The sequence below is a fragment of the Cannabis sativa genome, chromosome 7 (genome assembly GCF_029168945.1).
Source record: "Cannabis sativa cultivar Pink pepper isolate KNU-18-1 chromosome 7, ASM2916894v1, whole genome shotgun sequence".
Taxonomy (NCBI): domain Eukaryota; kingdom Viridiplantae; phylum Streptophyta; class Magnoliopsida; order Rosales; family Cannabaceae; genus Cannabis; species Cannabis sativa.
The window spans coordinates 50,644,425-50,660,017 of record NC_083607.1 but is presented as its reverse complement, the minus strand read 5'-3'; the positions used below and the strand labels follow the sequence as shown (position 1 = coordinate 50,660,017).

Here is a 15,593-nt window from a genome sequence, read left to right as displayed (position 1 = left end):
CATATAGAACGCTCTATATGTTCCACGATATAGACACGTCATTAGTTATCCATTGTTATAACCCTAATGTGATCAATGATCCTCTATATAGATGATCTACATTGAAAAGGCACTACTTTTACCGCTACACCTTCAATGTATTTTATCCTTAAAACACTTAACCCTGTATAAATGATATTTTAGCTAAGTGAAATGAGATCTCCACCATTTATCTTCGTTTGGTTAAGCTCGAAGGAAATCATCCTTTACTTTCTATTTGCCGAATAGAAGCTATAGATTCCATATTTATGTTAGCGCTCCCACTCAATTGCATTACCGTGTTCCCAAAATGTACGTATCACCCTGACCCAAAAGTAGGCTTAACTAACAAATCAAAGAACACGGATAACACTCTTGAGATTGAACCTAACCATATCAGGATTAAGATCATTTGATCTAGGATCAACAGGTGATATTGAATTGAATAGATATTACGGTAAATTTTAATATATCTAATCAAAGTTCAATATCGCTCCCTTTCAATGTATACTCCATACATCCGATACTGGTAAACTTTGCCAATGTCCTGGAAAGGACATAACACTTTTCCAAGGTGTAAGAATACCTATTGCTGATTATACCATGTCAGTCTAAATCTAGTGTTCTGACAAATCAGGGAATAAACTTTTGAACATATAATTAAGATTATATTCAACTGTGCTGACAACACTATAATCTTAACAAACTCATATGTTCTGGACTTAAAAAAAATTCATATATTATATACATATAATCGTGAAATAAATCATGTGAACCATACAACATAAAATGTTATTTCTGATCTTTATTAATAAGTAAATCTGATTATATGAAATGAGTTTTATTTAGGGCATAAAACCCAACAAACTCCCACTTTTTTTTTTGATGAATAAGAAAATTTTATTGCTCTAAACCAAACTTTACATTACAGCTCATGCCATGTTTCCCAACACTGATTACAACAGATTATAACACATTAATCTTCCTGTACAATTAAATTTCTAGTATCCAATCTATATCCTCCTTCTTTGCTTTCTTAGGCGGCCAAGCTTGAATTCTCAGCTTACTGGTGTGCTTAGTTTGCTGAAGTGTTCTACTCGTGAGGCCTCTTTGCTGATTCCAGAGAATGTCATTTCTGATCTTCCATATATGATACACAAGACTAGCCAACATTGTGTTTATCATGCTCTTCTTCACTGCAGAGAATCGCTTTGTTTTATGCCAGATGTGCAGCAGTTTGGGGATGTCTGCTGCTTGTGTATTCCATTGCAGAGATACTTTGATTGCCTGCAAACATTCTGCACTATATTCGCATGGAAAGAACAAGTGTTCTATGTTTTCATCTCCTTTCCCACATAAAACACAAGTAGTGTCTATGGTAGGATTATATTTACTCACTCTTTCCTTTGTGTTCAATCTTTTCCAAAAAACTAACCATAGAATGAATCTATGTTTGGGAATGATTAGTCTATCCCAAACCAGATTGCACCATGGAAGTTTAGGATGCTCTGGAAAAAGATCAAAATATCCTTGCTTAACTCGATACCTCTGCTGTACAAAGCTCTCCATGTCTCCTTTTTGCTGAAACTTGTTCTTGACAGCAACAATTTTTTTCCAAGCCCAGCTTTGCTCTTTCAGATATACCATGTGGATCCATTTCACAAAAAGGCAGTCCTTCTTGCTTGCTATGTCCCAAACATATCTCCATTGTTGGATGTTCCTAAATCCCAGCCCCCACCAGCTTTTGGTCTGCAAATGAATTCCCAAGCCACTAAGCCAAGCCCTGTTGCCTCTTGTATGCCTTTCCAAAGAAAGGACCTGCAGGTTGCCTTTATATCCTTCAATAGCTGCTTGGGCAATACAAAAATCTGAGCCCAATATGTGTGTATGGCAAGCAAAACCGAGTTTATCAAGGTGACTCTACCCATGTATGATAGATTCCTTGAGCTCCAACATCGAATCCTGCTAGTCATTTTTTCTAACAAACATTGACATTCAACTCTAGATATCTTCTTAGAGCAAATTGGAACACCTAGGTACCTGAAAGGAAGAGAGCTTCTCTTGTAATTAGATGCCTCAAGGACTCGATTTACTTCATTTTCAGGCATGCCCGAGCAATAGATTGCTGTTTTTTGTTCATTTGGCATCAAGCCAGAAGTAGAGGAAAACAACTTCAATCCCTTAAGTAGCAGCATGATAGAGATGAAATCTCCATTACAAAATACTAACAGATCATCTGCAAAGCATAGATGATTCAGTTTCATTTGACTGAATTTGTCATGGTATTTAAAACCAGGCCAATCACCAACCTTCTTGAAAATTCTCGAGAGGTACTCCATTCCCAGAACAAAGAGTAAGGGAGACATCGGGTCTCCTTGTCTTAACCCTCTCTTGGAATTGAAAAAACCACACATAGAACCATTCAATAATAAGGAGAACTTAGGTGTAGAGATACATTCCATAATGAGATTAATGAACTTACTAGGAAAACCAAGTGCTCTCATCATCTCCTCAATAAAGCCCCATTCTATGGTGTCATATGCTTTCCTCAGATCAATCTTGATCATACTACTTGGCTTGCAGTTTTTCCTCCCATATAGTCTGACTAAGTCTTGGCAAACAAGCACATTGTGAGCAATGAATCTCCCATGAACAAATCCTCCTTGATTCCCTGCTACAAGATCAGGTAAAATCCTTCTCAACCGATTGCAAATCACTTTAGTAGCAGCCTTGTAGATGACATTACAGCAAGAGATGGGTCTGAAATCTACTACACTCTTAGGGCATTTTGACTTTGGAATCAGAGTTATAGTAGTGGCATTAATCTCCTTTAAAATCTTCCCTGAGTTGAGAAAAGACAGTACAACCTCTATAAAGTCATTCCCTACTATCTTCCAGTTATCTTGAAAGAAGGCACTCACATAACCATCTGGCCCAGGAGCTTTATTTTTGTCAATGGCAAATATTGTTTCTTCAACTTCATTCTTTGTGTACTCTGCCATTAGGATTTCCTTGTGAAAATCGTTTACTTTAGGACCCAAATCCACAATTGCTTGATTCACCTTCCTTCTAGGCTGTATTGTAGTTCCAAGCAACTTTTTGTAATAATCCAAGAAAGCATGTTGAACTTTATCAGGGGTATCACACCAATTTCCATACTCATCCTCAATCGAGAAAATTCTATTATGAATTCTTCTCAATTTTAGAGAAGCATGAAAAATGTGAGAGTTTTCATCCCCAAATTTAGCCCAATTTACTTTTGCTTTTTGAGCCATGAAGCTAGCTAGGGCCTTACTCACTTCAGCAAACTTGGTTCTTGCTTCCTGCTCCTGATGGATAATCTCTATATTTTGAGGATCTAGATTCAGTTTGTATTGCAACTCAGCCAGCATCTCTCTTGTGATACTTTCTGTCTTCTGAATTTCAGAGAAACCTGTGTGATTAATGCGTTTCAAAACTGTCTTCAGCTTTTTTAGTTTCTGTACAATACAGTACATTTTAGTTCCCAGACATACCTCATTCCAGGAGTCTGTTACTAATGCATCATAATCAGGCCATTGCTTCCACATGTTGAAGTACCTAAACGGCTTCCTCCCATAACTCCTATCCTCATAAATTGTTACTAAGATAGGAGTATGATCAAAATTCAGTTCAGGTAAGAATACAGCTTCAGAGCAAGGAAAATTGTTAATCCAGTGTGAATTAACCATGACTCGATCTATTTTGGAAAAAATCCTTTCCTCAGGCCTCTGTTTATTATTCCAAGTGAAGAATGAGCCTGAATATTTTAAATCAACCATATTGCAATTTTCCATACAATCTCTAAGTCTCTGAGATGGGCAGCAGTGAGCTCTCCTCCCAACTCTCTCATCACCATTCATAATCTCATTAAAATCTCCCATGAACATCCATGGTTCCTTGATTCTCTTTGCCAATTCTTCTAGCTCAACCCATAAATCTTCTCTTTTCCTCTCTTCATTGAAAGCATAGATCATTGACACATGAAACTTCCCTGTTTGTTGTTGAGACTGGACATAACAATGCATGATTTGGCTAGAGCAATATTGAATATCTACATTATATACACTTGGCTGCCAAGCTACAACTATTCTACCTTTATCTATCCAAGGATTGTTAGTAGAAAAACACCAACCTTGGAAAAGACTTGAATATAAAGCTCCCATGTTCTTATTCTGTACTTTTGTTTCTAAGAGGCTCACAAACCCAGCTTGTTTCATGTGAATCAATTGCTTGATTTCATTATATACTTGCACTAATATAAAATAAAAAGTGCATTTCAAATAATCATTAACACCTTGATATACAAATCAAGTGTAATAGTAGTAAACTCCTCGTAATAGGATCTGATAGGTTGAATTAAACACAACCTCTTCTCCACCATTACTCTTCATATAATCACAAAATCCTTGATAATGTGAAATTCCTCTCTATATGTCTACTCTCTTGGGATACTGGATTCTATACTTTTGGTAGCTACTCTTTGGTTATTCAGGAAGTAACCCTAGTAGTTAAGGCAAGTTGGAACAGTGCCACAAATGTATAGAACTTTCCTTAGACTAAATAAGTACCTTTCCTGCAACTTTAACATTCAGTCTCTTTCTGGTAGACCAAGAGATTTCAGATAGGCTTTTACACTTCTCCAAAATCACTATTCCACCCCTAGAGTAATTACCATCCTATCAGCAGACTTTCTAGCACACAGGCAAGTCTCGAAATCTGATGTGGTGTAGTCTAAGAGTTTCAAAACCACCCTTATTGACTAACATATAGTTCCTCTTCTTAATCTTAAGATTTACTTGATTGTCTTCCAATGTTCCTCTCCTGGATTAATCTGATACCTACTCATTACTCCCACTCAACAGCAGGTGTCTGGTCGAAGGCATACTAAAGCAAATCTGAGACCTCTCACTGTTGATTTAAGAAATTCTTTCATGGCTTTATCTTCTCTGGAATAGTTGAGACTTTTCCTTAGATAAATAAAATCTATATCTAAGAAGTTGTGAAGCTTCTATAGATTGCCATTGGAAAGAAAATGCTTCAGCATCTCATGCTTGCATTGGAGTAAGTAATTACCAGGTATACCACAAGCCATAGGTTTAGATAAACTCAAACCTATAATACTAGGAACAGGAAGTTTTGTTAAGTCCATTGAATAGACTTATTAACGAAAATTTCCTTTCATGTCCTTGTAACCGAAAACTTTAGGTTACTCCATGTGAATGGATCAAACCATAGTTCTATTGGCTTTCTTCTTAGTTTCTTATCTTGACAATCCATTACTTGTTTAAACTCACAATGGATTTTAATCACTAGTGTCTTCCAAGTTATAAGAAGGTGAGTTCCTAAAAACTCTCCCACTACAACAAGGTACCGTGAACTATGTCTAAGAAAACTAAATGGTATAGACCTCTTCAGTTGTGTTAAGACAACAGAGGCAGTGGGATCATCTTGTAAAATAAGATGATAGAATACTTTTGGAATCAAGAAAAAAATATCTCCTTTATTTGCTACATTATTTTCAGACTTAGTCATTTTCTTAGAAAAGTAGTATTTGTTTAAACAAACACTTTCTTATCTAATGACTACGGGATGGTCCACCCCTAATCACTTAGAATAGCTAACAAACATGCAAACCAAGGTTAGCAGTTCTAGCTTTTCTTAAGATTTCGATTAGGTCGTCCATGAATCTAGTAATGATTTACATAAAGTATACAACCATTGCATCATTCTGAAATTATATTACCATAGAAGGATTTAGGCAACGACTAGTAACTAATCATCAATATGCAACTCAAATTTCTGGGGAGGTAAGTTTGGATATAATTCAAAATCAAATTAATGATCTTTGAACTGCATATCTACTAACTTTTTCTCCACCCCTATCAGTTCGCAAGATCTTTTACCACTTACCATTGCTAGAAATTCATGAAATTTTTCAAAGATTTCAAATTTCTTTTGCGTAAGGTAAAATCTAGAGTGATCGTTTTAAGAATACAACGAAAACTCATATCCACCCCTGAATGTACATCTATTTGCGAATGAGATGATTATACTTTCAGTGGATATAGGCATATTAACTCTTTGCAGAGAATGATCTTGTCAAAAACACTATGAACAAGATACAAATGCCATAGATTTATAAAATGTGGTTGTATCTTTTAGTTACAACAAAGAGTTCTTAGAATAGTGCAAGTGGATTTTGGTCACAGAATGCTAAACTCATACAGTTTAAATCCATTGAAAGAAAATGGTTATGAAACACTTGTGAAAGTGTAACTGTATAATTAGTAACTCTTTCTTGGACAACCACTACTAATCTAACCCTATGATTTGCCTATATAAGTAGGAGATATCAAAGATTGAGGATTCATATCATTTTGGGATAGAATTTGGGAATATAATCATATGCGTCATCTAATTTCTTAAGAGAAAATAAGACTTTATATGATTTATAGACCATTCATCCAATGATATGTTATTAAGCTGATTCGAAATGAATAAGCTAAGAGGAATTAGGATAATTTCGTTTTAAATAAGAATCCAACGATGCTCCGATTAGCGAGAGTCAAAGTAATCTTATTTATACAATCTTCTTGTTTCATATTGTAAAATACTAGTCTAAGGTGTCATCAATTGATGAACAGCTAGATGTTGCATATAAAATATTTATTTTTCGAGATCTAACACTATTATGTTAGTCTAATGGTGAAAATCCATTAGGGATTTATCTCATTAGAAAAACAAGCCAAGTTAGACCAACAATGAAGATTCGAAATTAAACTACAATTTAATAACAGAAAATAACATGGTTCAATACAAATTCGTACACAATTCAGAAATTATTAAGCATATAGCAAGTAGGAATGACAAGTGAAAATACTAAACATACAATCCTAAATAATTTCCAAGGTTTTCAACAAACTAATATCAATGTCCCATTTAGGCGAAAGTCAAAGCTACCATTAATAGAGTTGTCAGCTCATCTAAAATGTCAAACATTCTAGCAACCTTTTATTCGATCAAGATTGGAATCCGCGTCGTCCCGTTTAGGCGAGAGTCAAGGCTATTCTATCTTATGAGCTTCCACCATTGTTTCATATTCTTGCAAGTCTTATACAGTCGCCACCATTAGGGTGATCATAAACTATATAAAAAAACTTACAAGATTACTTATCTTTCGAGATTAAACGGTGCTAACTTGCTAATGAACGTTCCTCCATTAGGGAGGATTACTCACTAAAACAATAGCTATGTAAAACCAACAATGGAGATCGAATATCCTTATAATAATAAAGCTCATTATTTAATGAAGGTTTGTATTTTCTTCTAATATTTATTTTAATCCATTTATTTTAAATATATATTTATTTAATTAAAATTTCCAATTTAGAATGAAAAATTCCAAATATAAATTTTAATTTAATATTTATAAATTATACTTCGATGGATATTAAAATAACGTGAATTATTTCCACCTCAGTAATAATTTCCATAAATATTTAGAAAATTATTCAATTTAAGCTTTTTCAAAATTAATTTAAATTAATTTACAACTTCAAATTTAATTTTCTATAAATATATATTGCATTTCGAAAAATGAACTGTATAAGAATACTACTTTCGAAAGTGCTTTAAAATAAAATAAAATAAATCCTGGAAAATTACTCTAATTTTATGTTGGCCCAAAATTAATAAAAATTAATTTTCAACAAAAAAATATAATTTTCCTATTTAATTAAATATCTAAGAAAAATTTCAAATATTTAAGTATCATGATTAAAAAATCAACTTAAATATTAATTTTCTATTTAATTAAATATACTAGAAAAATACTTCAAGCAAAACAGATAATATCTATCTAGACTTTCATTGACTAATTAATCCAATTTCTAATTATAATATATTTTAGTTCATTTATTTTAATTAATCATTAAATAAAAAAAATTGATTTAAATTGGTCAAAAATTAAATAAATAATTTTCAACTTTAATCTATTTTTCAAATAAAATTTGAAATTTCTGCATTAAAGAAATGCAATTTCGAAATTTTAGGAAAATGATTAATAAAATAAAATAAAATATATTTTGAAAATTATTCAGCTTTAAGTTATTCTGAAATAAGATTCCAAACTTAAGATAATTTTCAACTTTAATTAAATAACATGAAAATAACAATATTTAAGTATCATGATGAAAATCAACTTAGCGATTGAAATTTTTAATTTAATTAAATGTATTAAATTCAAGAAATAAATAATTAAGTATAAAGGAAACTTAATTATTAATTCTAGTTTAATACTAGGAAAATATACTAAACTTAGATTGTACCAAAATTAATTATCAAACAATTAATTTCACAATCAATGATATTTTCCTATTTAATATTAGAAATAATAATTAGTACTAGAAATAACTATCTAGAATATATATCATTAACTAAGTGTTTTTCTAAAATTAACTTTAAAATATTACAATGAAAAATAAATTTCATATATTTTAAAAGTTAATTATGTTGCTAATTCAATTTTAATTAGGTTAGACTAATATAATTAACCTAATACAATTATTTAAATAAGGCAAATGGGCCTTCACAATTGGGGTAGTTCATGTGAGGGGGAGTTGGGTTCAGTATGTCGTACCCACTTCTATTGGCCCCCAACTCTCACACAAGGCCCAAAAGAGAGGAATTTAGCCTTAAAATAAACAATTGTTATTCAGTGAATAAGCCCAAATCTAATTGGGCCTAAATAAATTTACTTATGTTAAAATTTATTTTAGCAACCTAGTCCATTTACTTAGTAAAAACTTAAATGGGCTTCCTATATGCATCTAAGCCCAAACACAAACATATAGGCTCACACAGGTCAAATGATTTGGATGGGCCCTATCATGTTACTAGGTTTACACAGATGAAAGAAGTACAAAATTTACCTGTTACAAATTATTTATAAGATCTATTGACAATTGGACTATGATTAAAATCAGATCATTGGATCTGTCAACAAGTTAACCATACCAATTTAGATCAGATAAATAATAGGTTTGTTAAAAAGAGTTTTTGAATAAACAATAAAAATAAACAAACATTGTCCATGTAACAGATGTGAAAATAAGATATTAATATAATTAAATTATTATTCTTAAACTAACCAAATAAAGGAAACTAATTTTAAAATATCTAGGTTTATTTGAATCAAATTAAATTAAATATCTACTAAGATCAATGATTTGAAAGGAAAGAGTCTTCAATATCATTTTCAGATCTTATAATTTAATAAAATAAACCAATTTTAAAATAGATTTGGTTAGATAATTATTATTTTAGGAATAAAATAATAAATAAATAATAATTACCATAATTATATGTCAAAATATCTCAAATTAAGCAACATTCAAATCTCTACAAAAATATCTATGTTATTTAAATATTTAAGATATGATTTATAAATTTCTAATAAGAAAAAAATGATATATATATATATATAGAAAGAATATCATTTTTAAACTTATAATTTATAAATAACTAAATATTTAACAAAATAACAAATTTTTGAATTTGAAAAACATTATGGTAAGTATATCTATAAAAATATCTATGTTAATTTCAAATTTATTAATTATTTAATTTGTCATATAAGATAATTTTAATATAATATTTTAAATAAAAAGACAAAGTTATCTTTTAATTTAAAATATCTTAAATATCAAAATATCTAATCTTATAATTAAATAATAAATAAATATTAAAGAAGCTAACAAATTTTTCAATCTGACCATAATAGGAAATATTTAAAATTGGAAACATTCCAAAATAGAAATATTTAAAAATTGAAAAAATTCCAAATTAAAAATATTTAAAATTTGAAACATTTCAATTTAAAAATATTTAAAATTAGAAAAATGAATTTTGGGAAACAATCCCATGAAAAAATTGGATTTTTGGGGAAAAACACACAAAATTCGCAATTTGTAGGGAACACCATTGAACCCTCATTTTTCAAAAATCATAACTCTTTCAATTTTTATCAGAATCGAGTTCCGTAAAAACAAAAATTGCTCTTTTTCACAAGGAATCGAAATAAAATATTTTTAAAAATAGAAAAAATATTTTTCATGGAAAAATCCGTACAACACAAACTTTCATCACATAAACACATAAACCAACATGAAACCATCCAAATCAACACAGAAACATATAAATCATCGTTTTTATTCATATTTCATGAAAGTAAATCATTACCATGGCTCTGGTGCCAGTTGTTGGAATTATTTTACCAGGATCTATTTACTATCATGTATGTTGGATTAACAACCTAATATGAATTCTAAAACAATGAAAATAAACACATATAAAGTTAGAAAACCTTACAGTGGGTGCAGCGGAATATTATGACTCCTTCTGTTCAGATCTCTAGTCCTTCATTCCTTTCTGTAGCAGAGCATCACCAAGATTTGAACCTGGATCTTCTTTTCTCCTTCTTTGATGCAGAAATTCCATAGTCTTACATACTATGATTGAGGTACCACTTGATGCGTGTGGGCACTACTCATCTCACAAGGCTTTCAAAATTTTCTCTCTTTTTATCTCTTAATTTCGTGGTCTTAAGCATACAAGAGAAGAGAACAAGGGTTGCTCTATATAGGTAAAAGGGAGAGCACAACTTTCCAAATAAACAGTTTCCTCTTTTACTGTGTAATTGATTAACTGCCTTATTTAGTGTGATCCACCACTTTCCTATTATTGCTAGGCTTTAATTAGCAATTACATGGCAATTAAAATTGAAAATAATAATTGGGAAACACACAAAGAGGTGGTCGGCCATAGGGTGAAATGGGCCTCACTTGGATTTTTGCAGTTTCCTCAATTTTATTTCTATTTCTCTAAAAATGCCATTTTTCCAATTCTAATCATTTAAATGCCAAAACTAATTATTTAATAACTAAAATAGATTATTAAATAATATTGTCATTTAAAATAATTATTAATTTGACATACAAAGTCTCTTAATTAATAATTAAGCCTAGAAACCCTTTTCTTTACGATTTCTTCCTTAAACTGTGAGAATTTATAAAGTAGACATAGTCTAACTTTTAGAATTATAATTGATTAATTAAAATCAATTAACTAAGTCTTACAAGCAGTATGGTCTCAACTAGTATGGGGACCATGGGTCTATATAACCGAGCTTCCAATAAGTCGAACTAAATTTACCAAGTAAATTCCTTAACTTATTATTTCCTCATTGAATCCACACTTAGAACTTGGAATTGCACTCTCAGTCATATAGAACGCTCTATATGTTCCACGATATAGACACGTCATTAGTTATCCATTGTTATAACCGTAATGTTATCAATGATCCTCTATATAGATGATCTACATTGAAAAGGAACTACTATTACCGTTACACCTTCAATGTATTTTATCCTTAAAATACTTAATCCTGTATAAATGATATTTCAGCTAAGTGAAATGAGATCTCCACCATTTATCTTCGTTTGGTTAAGCTCGAAGGAAATCATCCTTTACTTTCTATTTGCCAAATAGAAGCTATAGATTCCATATTTATGTTAGCGCTCCCACTCAATAATACTATCATGTTTCCAAAATATACGTATCACCCTGACCCAAAAGTAGGCTTAACTAACAAATCAAAGAATACGGATAACACTCTTGAGATTGAACCTAACCATATCAGGATTAAGATCATTTGATCTAGGATCAACAGGTGATATTGAATTGAATAGATATTACGGTAAATTTTAATATATCTAATCAAAGTTCAATATCGGTCCCTTCCGATGTATACTCCATACAACCGATACATGTAAACTTTGCCAATGTCCTGGAAAGGACATAACACTTTTCCAAGGTGTAAGAATACCTATCGCTGATTATACCATGTCAGTCTAAATCCAGTGTTCTGACAAATCAGGGAATAAACTTTTGAACATATAATTAAGATTATATTCCACTGTGCTGACAACAATATAATCTTAACAAACTCATATGTTCTGGACTCAAAAAGATTTCGTACATTATATACATATAATCCTGAAATAAATCATGTGAACCATGCAACATAAAATGTTATTTCTTATCTTTATTAATAAGTAAATCTGATTATATGAAATGAGTTTTATTTAGGGCATAAAACCCAACAACACCTTCATGCATAATGTATCCCTTGAATATGCCCAACTTCGATTTCAAACCTGGCATGATTCAACTTTTACCAACCTTTCATGGTATGGAAAATGAGAGTCCATATGTGCATATTCAGGCCTGCGAAGAGGTGGTGGCCACATTCAACAACCATGCTGACATCATAAACTTGGTGAGATTGAAGTTCTCTAAATTTTTCCCACCCCATAAGACCAGCAACCTTAAGAGGCAAATCTCTACCTTCACCCAAAAGGACCATGAAATATTTCATCAGGTCTGGGAGATGTTTAAAGATTTGATGGGCCAGTGCCCACATCATGGATACGAAAGTTGGCGTCTTGTCAGCTATTTCTACGATGGTCTCACAACCGACAAAAGACAATTCGTACAAATTATGTGCAATGGCGACTTCCTTCAGAAAGATCCCGAAGAAGCTTTGGAATATCTTGAAGAAATCTCTGAAAAATCCTACACATGGAGTGCACCAAGTGCTACGGATAGGCCACTAACAGCCGGAGTCTACCAATTGAAGGAGGAGGATAGTGTGAAAGCTCAACTTGAAGCTCTGAAAAAACAATTTGAGGCTTTCAAAACTCAAGAAGGTAAAGCACTCCAAATGGTTGCAAAAGTGGAAAAGCAAGAACCATGCTTTATTTGTGGAGGGACAAATCGTCAACCACAAGAGTGCCCTAATCTTAGGATGTTGAGGGGAGGAGATGAGGAATAATGTAATGCCTTAGGGGATTACAAGAAGCCTTATAATGCCTACTCATACACATACAATCCTAGTTGGCTTAACCATCCCAATTTCAGTTGGAAGGATACAAGTCAAAATCAAGCATCTGGGAGCCAATGGAAACCTGATCAACAAAATAATTCTCTTGAGAATTCCATGAAAATTCTCGCAAACTCTCAACTAGAGTTTAGGACTTATTTTGCTCAGATGATAGAGGAATTGAAGGACATAAAAATTCAATTAACAAAGTTAAATGATTCTTCAGCCATTCAAGAGCGTGGTAAGCTTCTCGCTCAGCCTCTAATCACTCCCAAAGGGCAACATATGGCACAAACCTCCACATCTTTAGAGTCTAATCTAAAAGGGGTTAATGCCATAACTACTCGAAGTGGTCAAAGTACAGTACCATTACCTAAGACCACTAGTGTACCAATGCCTGCTCCAGATGCTAATATGCCACAGAACCCTCCAGTGAAGGTGCCCTTCCCTCAGGCTTTGAAATCTTTTAGGAAGGTACTGGAAAATCATGGGAAAATCCTAGAAAATTTAAAACAAGTGAAGATCAACCTGCCTCTCTTGCATGTGATCAAACAAGTACCAGCATATGCCAAGGTCATCAAGGATTTATGCAGCATGAAAATAAAACACCATGTCAAGAAAAATGTATTCTTGACAGAACAAGTAAGTGCGGTGATTGAACAAAAGATACCGATCAAATACAAAGATCCTGGTTGTCCTACAATCAGTTGCCAAATTGGGACCCAAGGATTTGGTCAAGCTTTCCTAGACTTAGGCGCAAGTGTTAATCTAATGCTTTATTCAATTTACTTGCAACTAGGCTTAGGAGAAATCAAGCCCACATTTGTGGTGCTACAATTGGCTGACTGCTCAATTAAAAAGCCACGACGAATAGTTGAAGATGTCTTGATTAAAGTTGGAAAATTATATTACCACACTGACTTTTTGATTTTTGACACTCAGTCTGAGGTTAATACTGAGTCAAAAATTCCCATCATTCTAGGTAGGCCTGTCCTTGCAACAGCCAATGCTCTCATTAACTATAGGAATGGTCTCATGAAATTATCTTTCGGGAATATGACTATGGAGGTCAACATTTTTCATGTTGCGAAACAACCACCAGACGAGGAGGAAGATTGCTATCATACTGATGTGATAGACACAATTGTTGAGGAGGAAGTTCTTTTGCATGATGATTCTAATTCTTTAAATGATCTCCTCCATGACTTTGATACTGAAAATATGCTTTATCCACCTGAGGAAGCTAATGTTTCTTCCATTCTTGAGATGTCCCAAGATGAAGCATCACCGTCGCAATATGAGAATTTGCGATTCCAGACCCGATCTATGAAACGCTTCTTCGGGTCCATGTGCGATATTGACAAATTTTGGTAAGAGGGTAGGCTTACCTGAGGAGATCACCTTTGTGACTCTGGCCTACTCGGAATGATCAGGTTGTTTCTATTTCTGTTTATGTTTATATTTTATTCGCTATTTTTTTTTCCTTTGTTATCATTTTTTTGTTTTGTTTTTTTTAGAGGATCAATATCGCTGCTATCCATGGTTGCTTGCTCTCCAGGTGTTCTCTTTCCCTATTCTTTTAATTTTTATATCTTTAGACATTGAGGAGACTGACTGATTTTAGTTGGGGGTGGTGAGCATATTCAAGCATGTTTCTTAATTTTGTCATATTAATATTTTCATGGTCAAATTTTTCAAAAAATTACTCATTTATTCTTGTAAAATGTTATTTTTAAGCCAATTTTTGCTATCTTTGTTACTTAGAATTTTTCTAGAGTTACAAAATACACATGCCAAACTTTGTGGTAAGATGGTTGTTAGCACATATTTGCTTACAAAAGCTACCAAGTTTAAGTGTTCATGTTTTTGTGAGTGGCGAGATTTGAGAAAACAACTTCTGAGTTTTTATTGATTCTGAGAAACGGTTATAATTATTTTGGACATGGTACTAGGGTTTGATTGGATTGTGCTTTAAGGGATAAGTTTTTTATAGACAAATCGTATTAAGGAGCCTTTGTGTAATTATTTTCTTTATGTGCAAAAAAAAAAAAGGGAATACAAGAGCAACATTTCCATTATTACATGTTGCCCTTGTTAAAAAAAAGAAAGAACGAAAAAAAAGAGAAAAGAAGAAAAGAAAAGAAAAAAAAGGCTTGTAGTATTTCATTTTTTTATTTGTTTTGGCTTCTAGAATAAATGTGAAAGATTGTCTATTTTTGTTTAAAAATCCCAAAAAGTTGGTTTGTGGTACTCTTATGGTGGTTTGTCCAAATAATTCATAATCTATCTTCGTTTCAATATTTATTTAATTGTTTGTCCTAATATTGTCATATCCATTCGAGTGCTCACTTTTCAATTTCCAACTCCATGAGTGAAATCTTTAGCCATAAATAAATATTTTCAATGACCTGTGAGGCTAATGGATTTGAGACTTTCACTTGGTACATTTTTCGAAAGTATTTATGTGCTATGCTTTATGGTAAGAAGGTTCAGGTTTGATGCACACACTCACAACTCTAGATTTATTCAAGGTAGTTTTGTAAAGTTTTTATTGGCTTGTTACTAATATTTTATTTGAATATTGGTGTAATTTTAAAATTTTTGACTTGAAAAT

The 15,593-nt window shown here is 32.2% G+C and overlaps 2 protein-coding genes and 1 non-coding gene across 3 annotated transcripts; 1 reads left to right on the top strand and 2 right to left on the bottom strand.

Annotated features, from left to right (window-relative positions):
- Positions 1–1,011: 1,011 nt before the first annotated feature.
- LOC115696592 (uncharacterized) lies at positions 1,012–1,665 on the bottom strand. The gene has a single exon (XM_030623485.1). The coding sequence runs from the start codon at positions 1,663–1,665 to the stop codon at positions 1,012–1,014; it is 654 nt and encodes a 217-aa protein (XP_030479345.1).
- A 10,756-nt stretch (positions 1,666–12,421) lies between these two features.
- LOC115698382 (small nucleolar RNA R71) lies at positions 12,422–12,528 on the bottom strand. Its single transcript, XR_004008133.1, has one exon. It is a non-coding gene; the product is annotated as a small nucleolar RNA R71 (small nucleolar RNA).
- Positions 12,529–13,096: 568 nt separating this feature from the next.
- LOC115696593 (uncharacterized) lies at positions 13,097–14,353 on the top strand. The gene has a single exon (XM_030623486.1). It carries the CDS (start codon positions 13,097–13,099, stop codon positions 14,351–14,353), a length of 1,257 nt encoding a protein of 418 aa, XP_030479346.1.
- Positions 14,354–15,593: the final 1,240 nt, after the last annotated feature.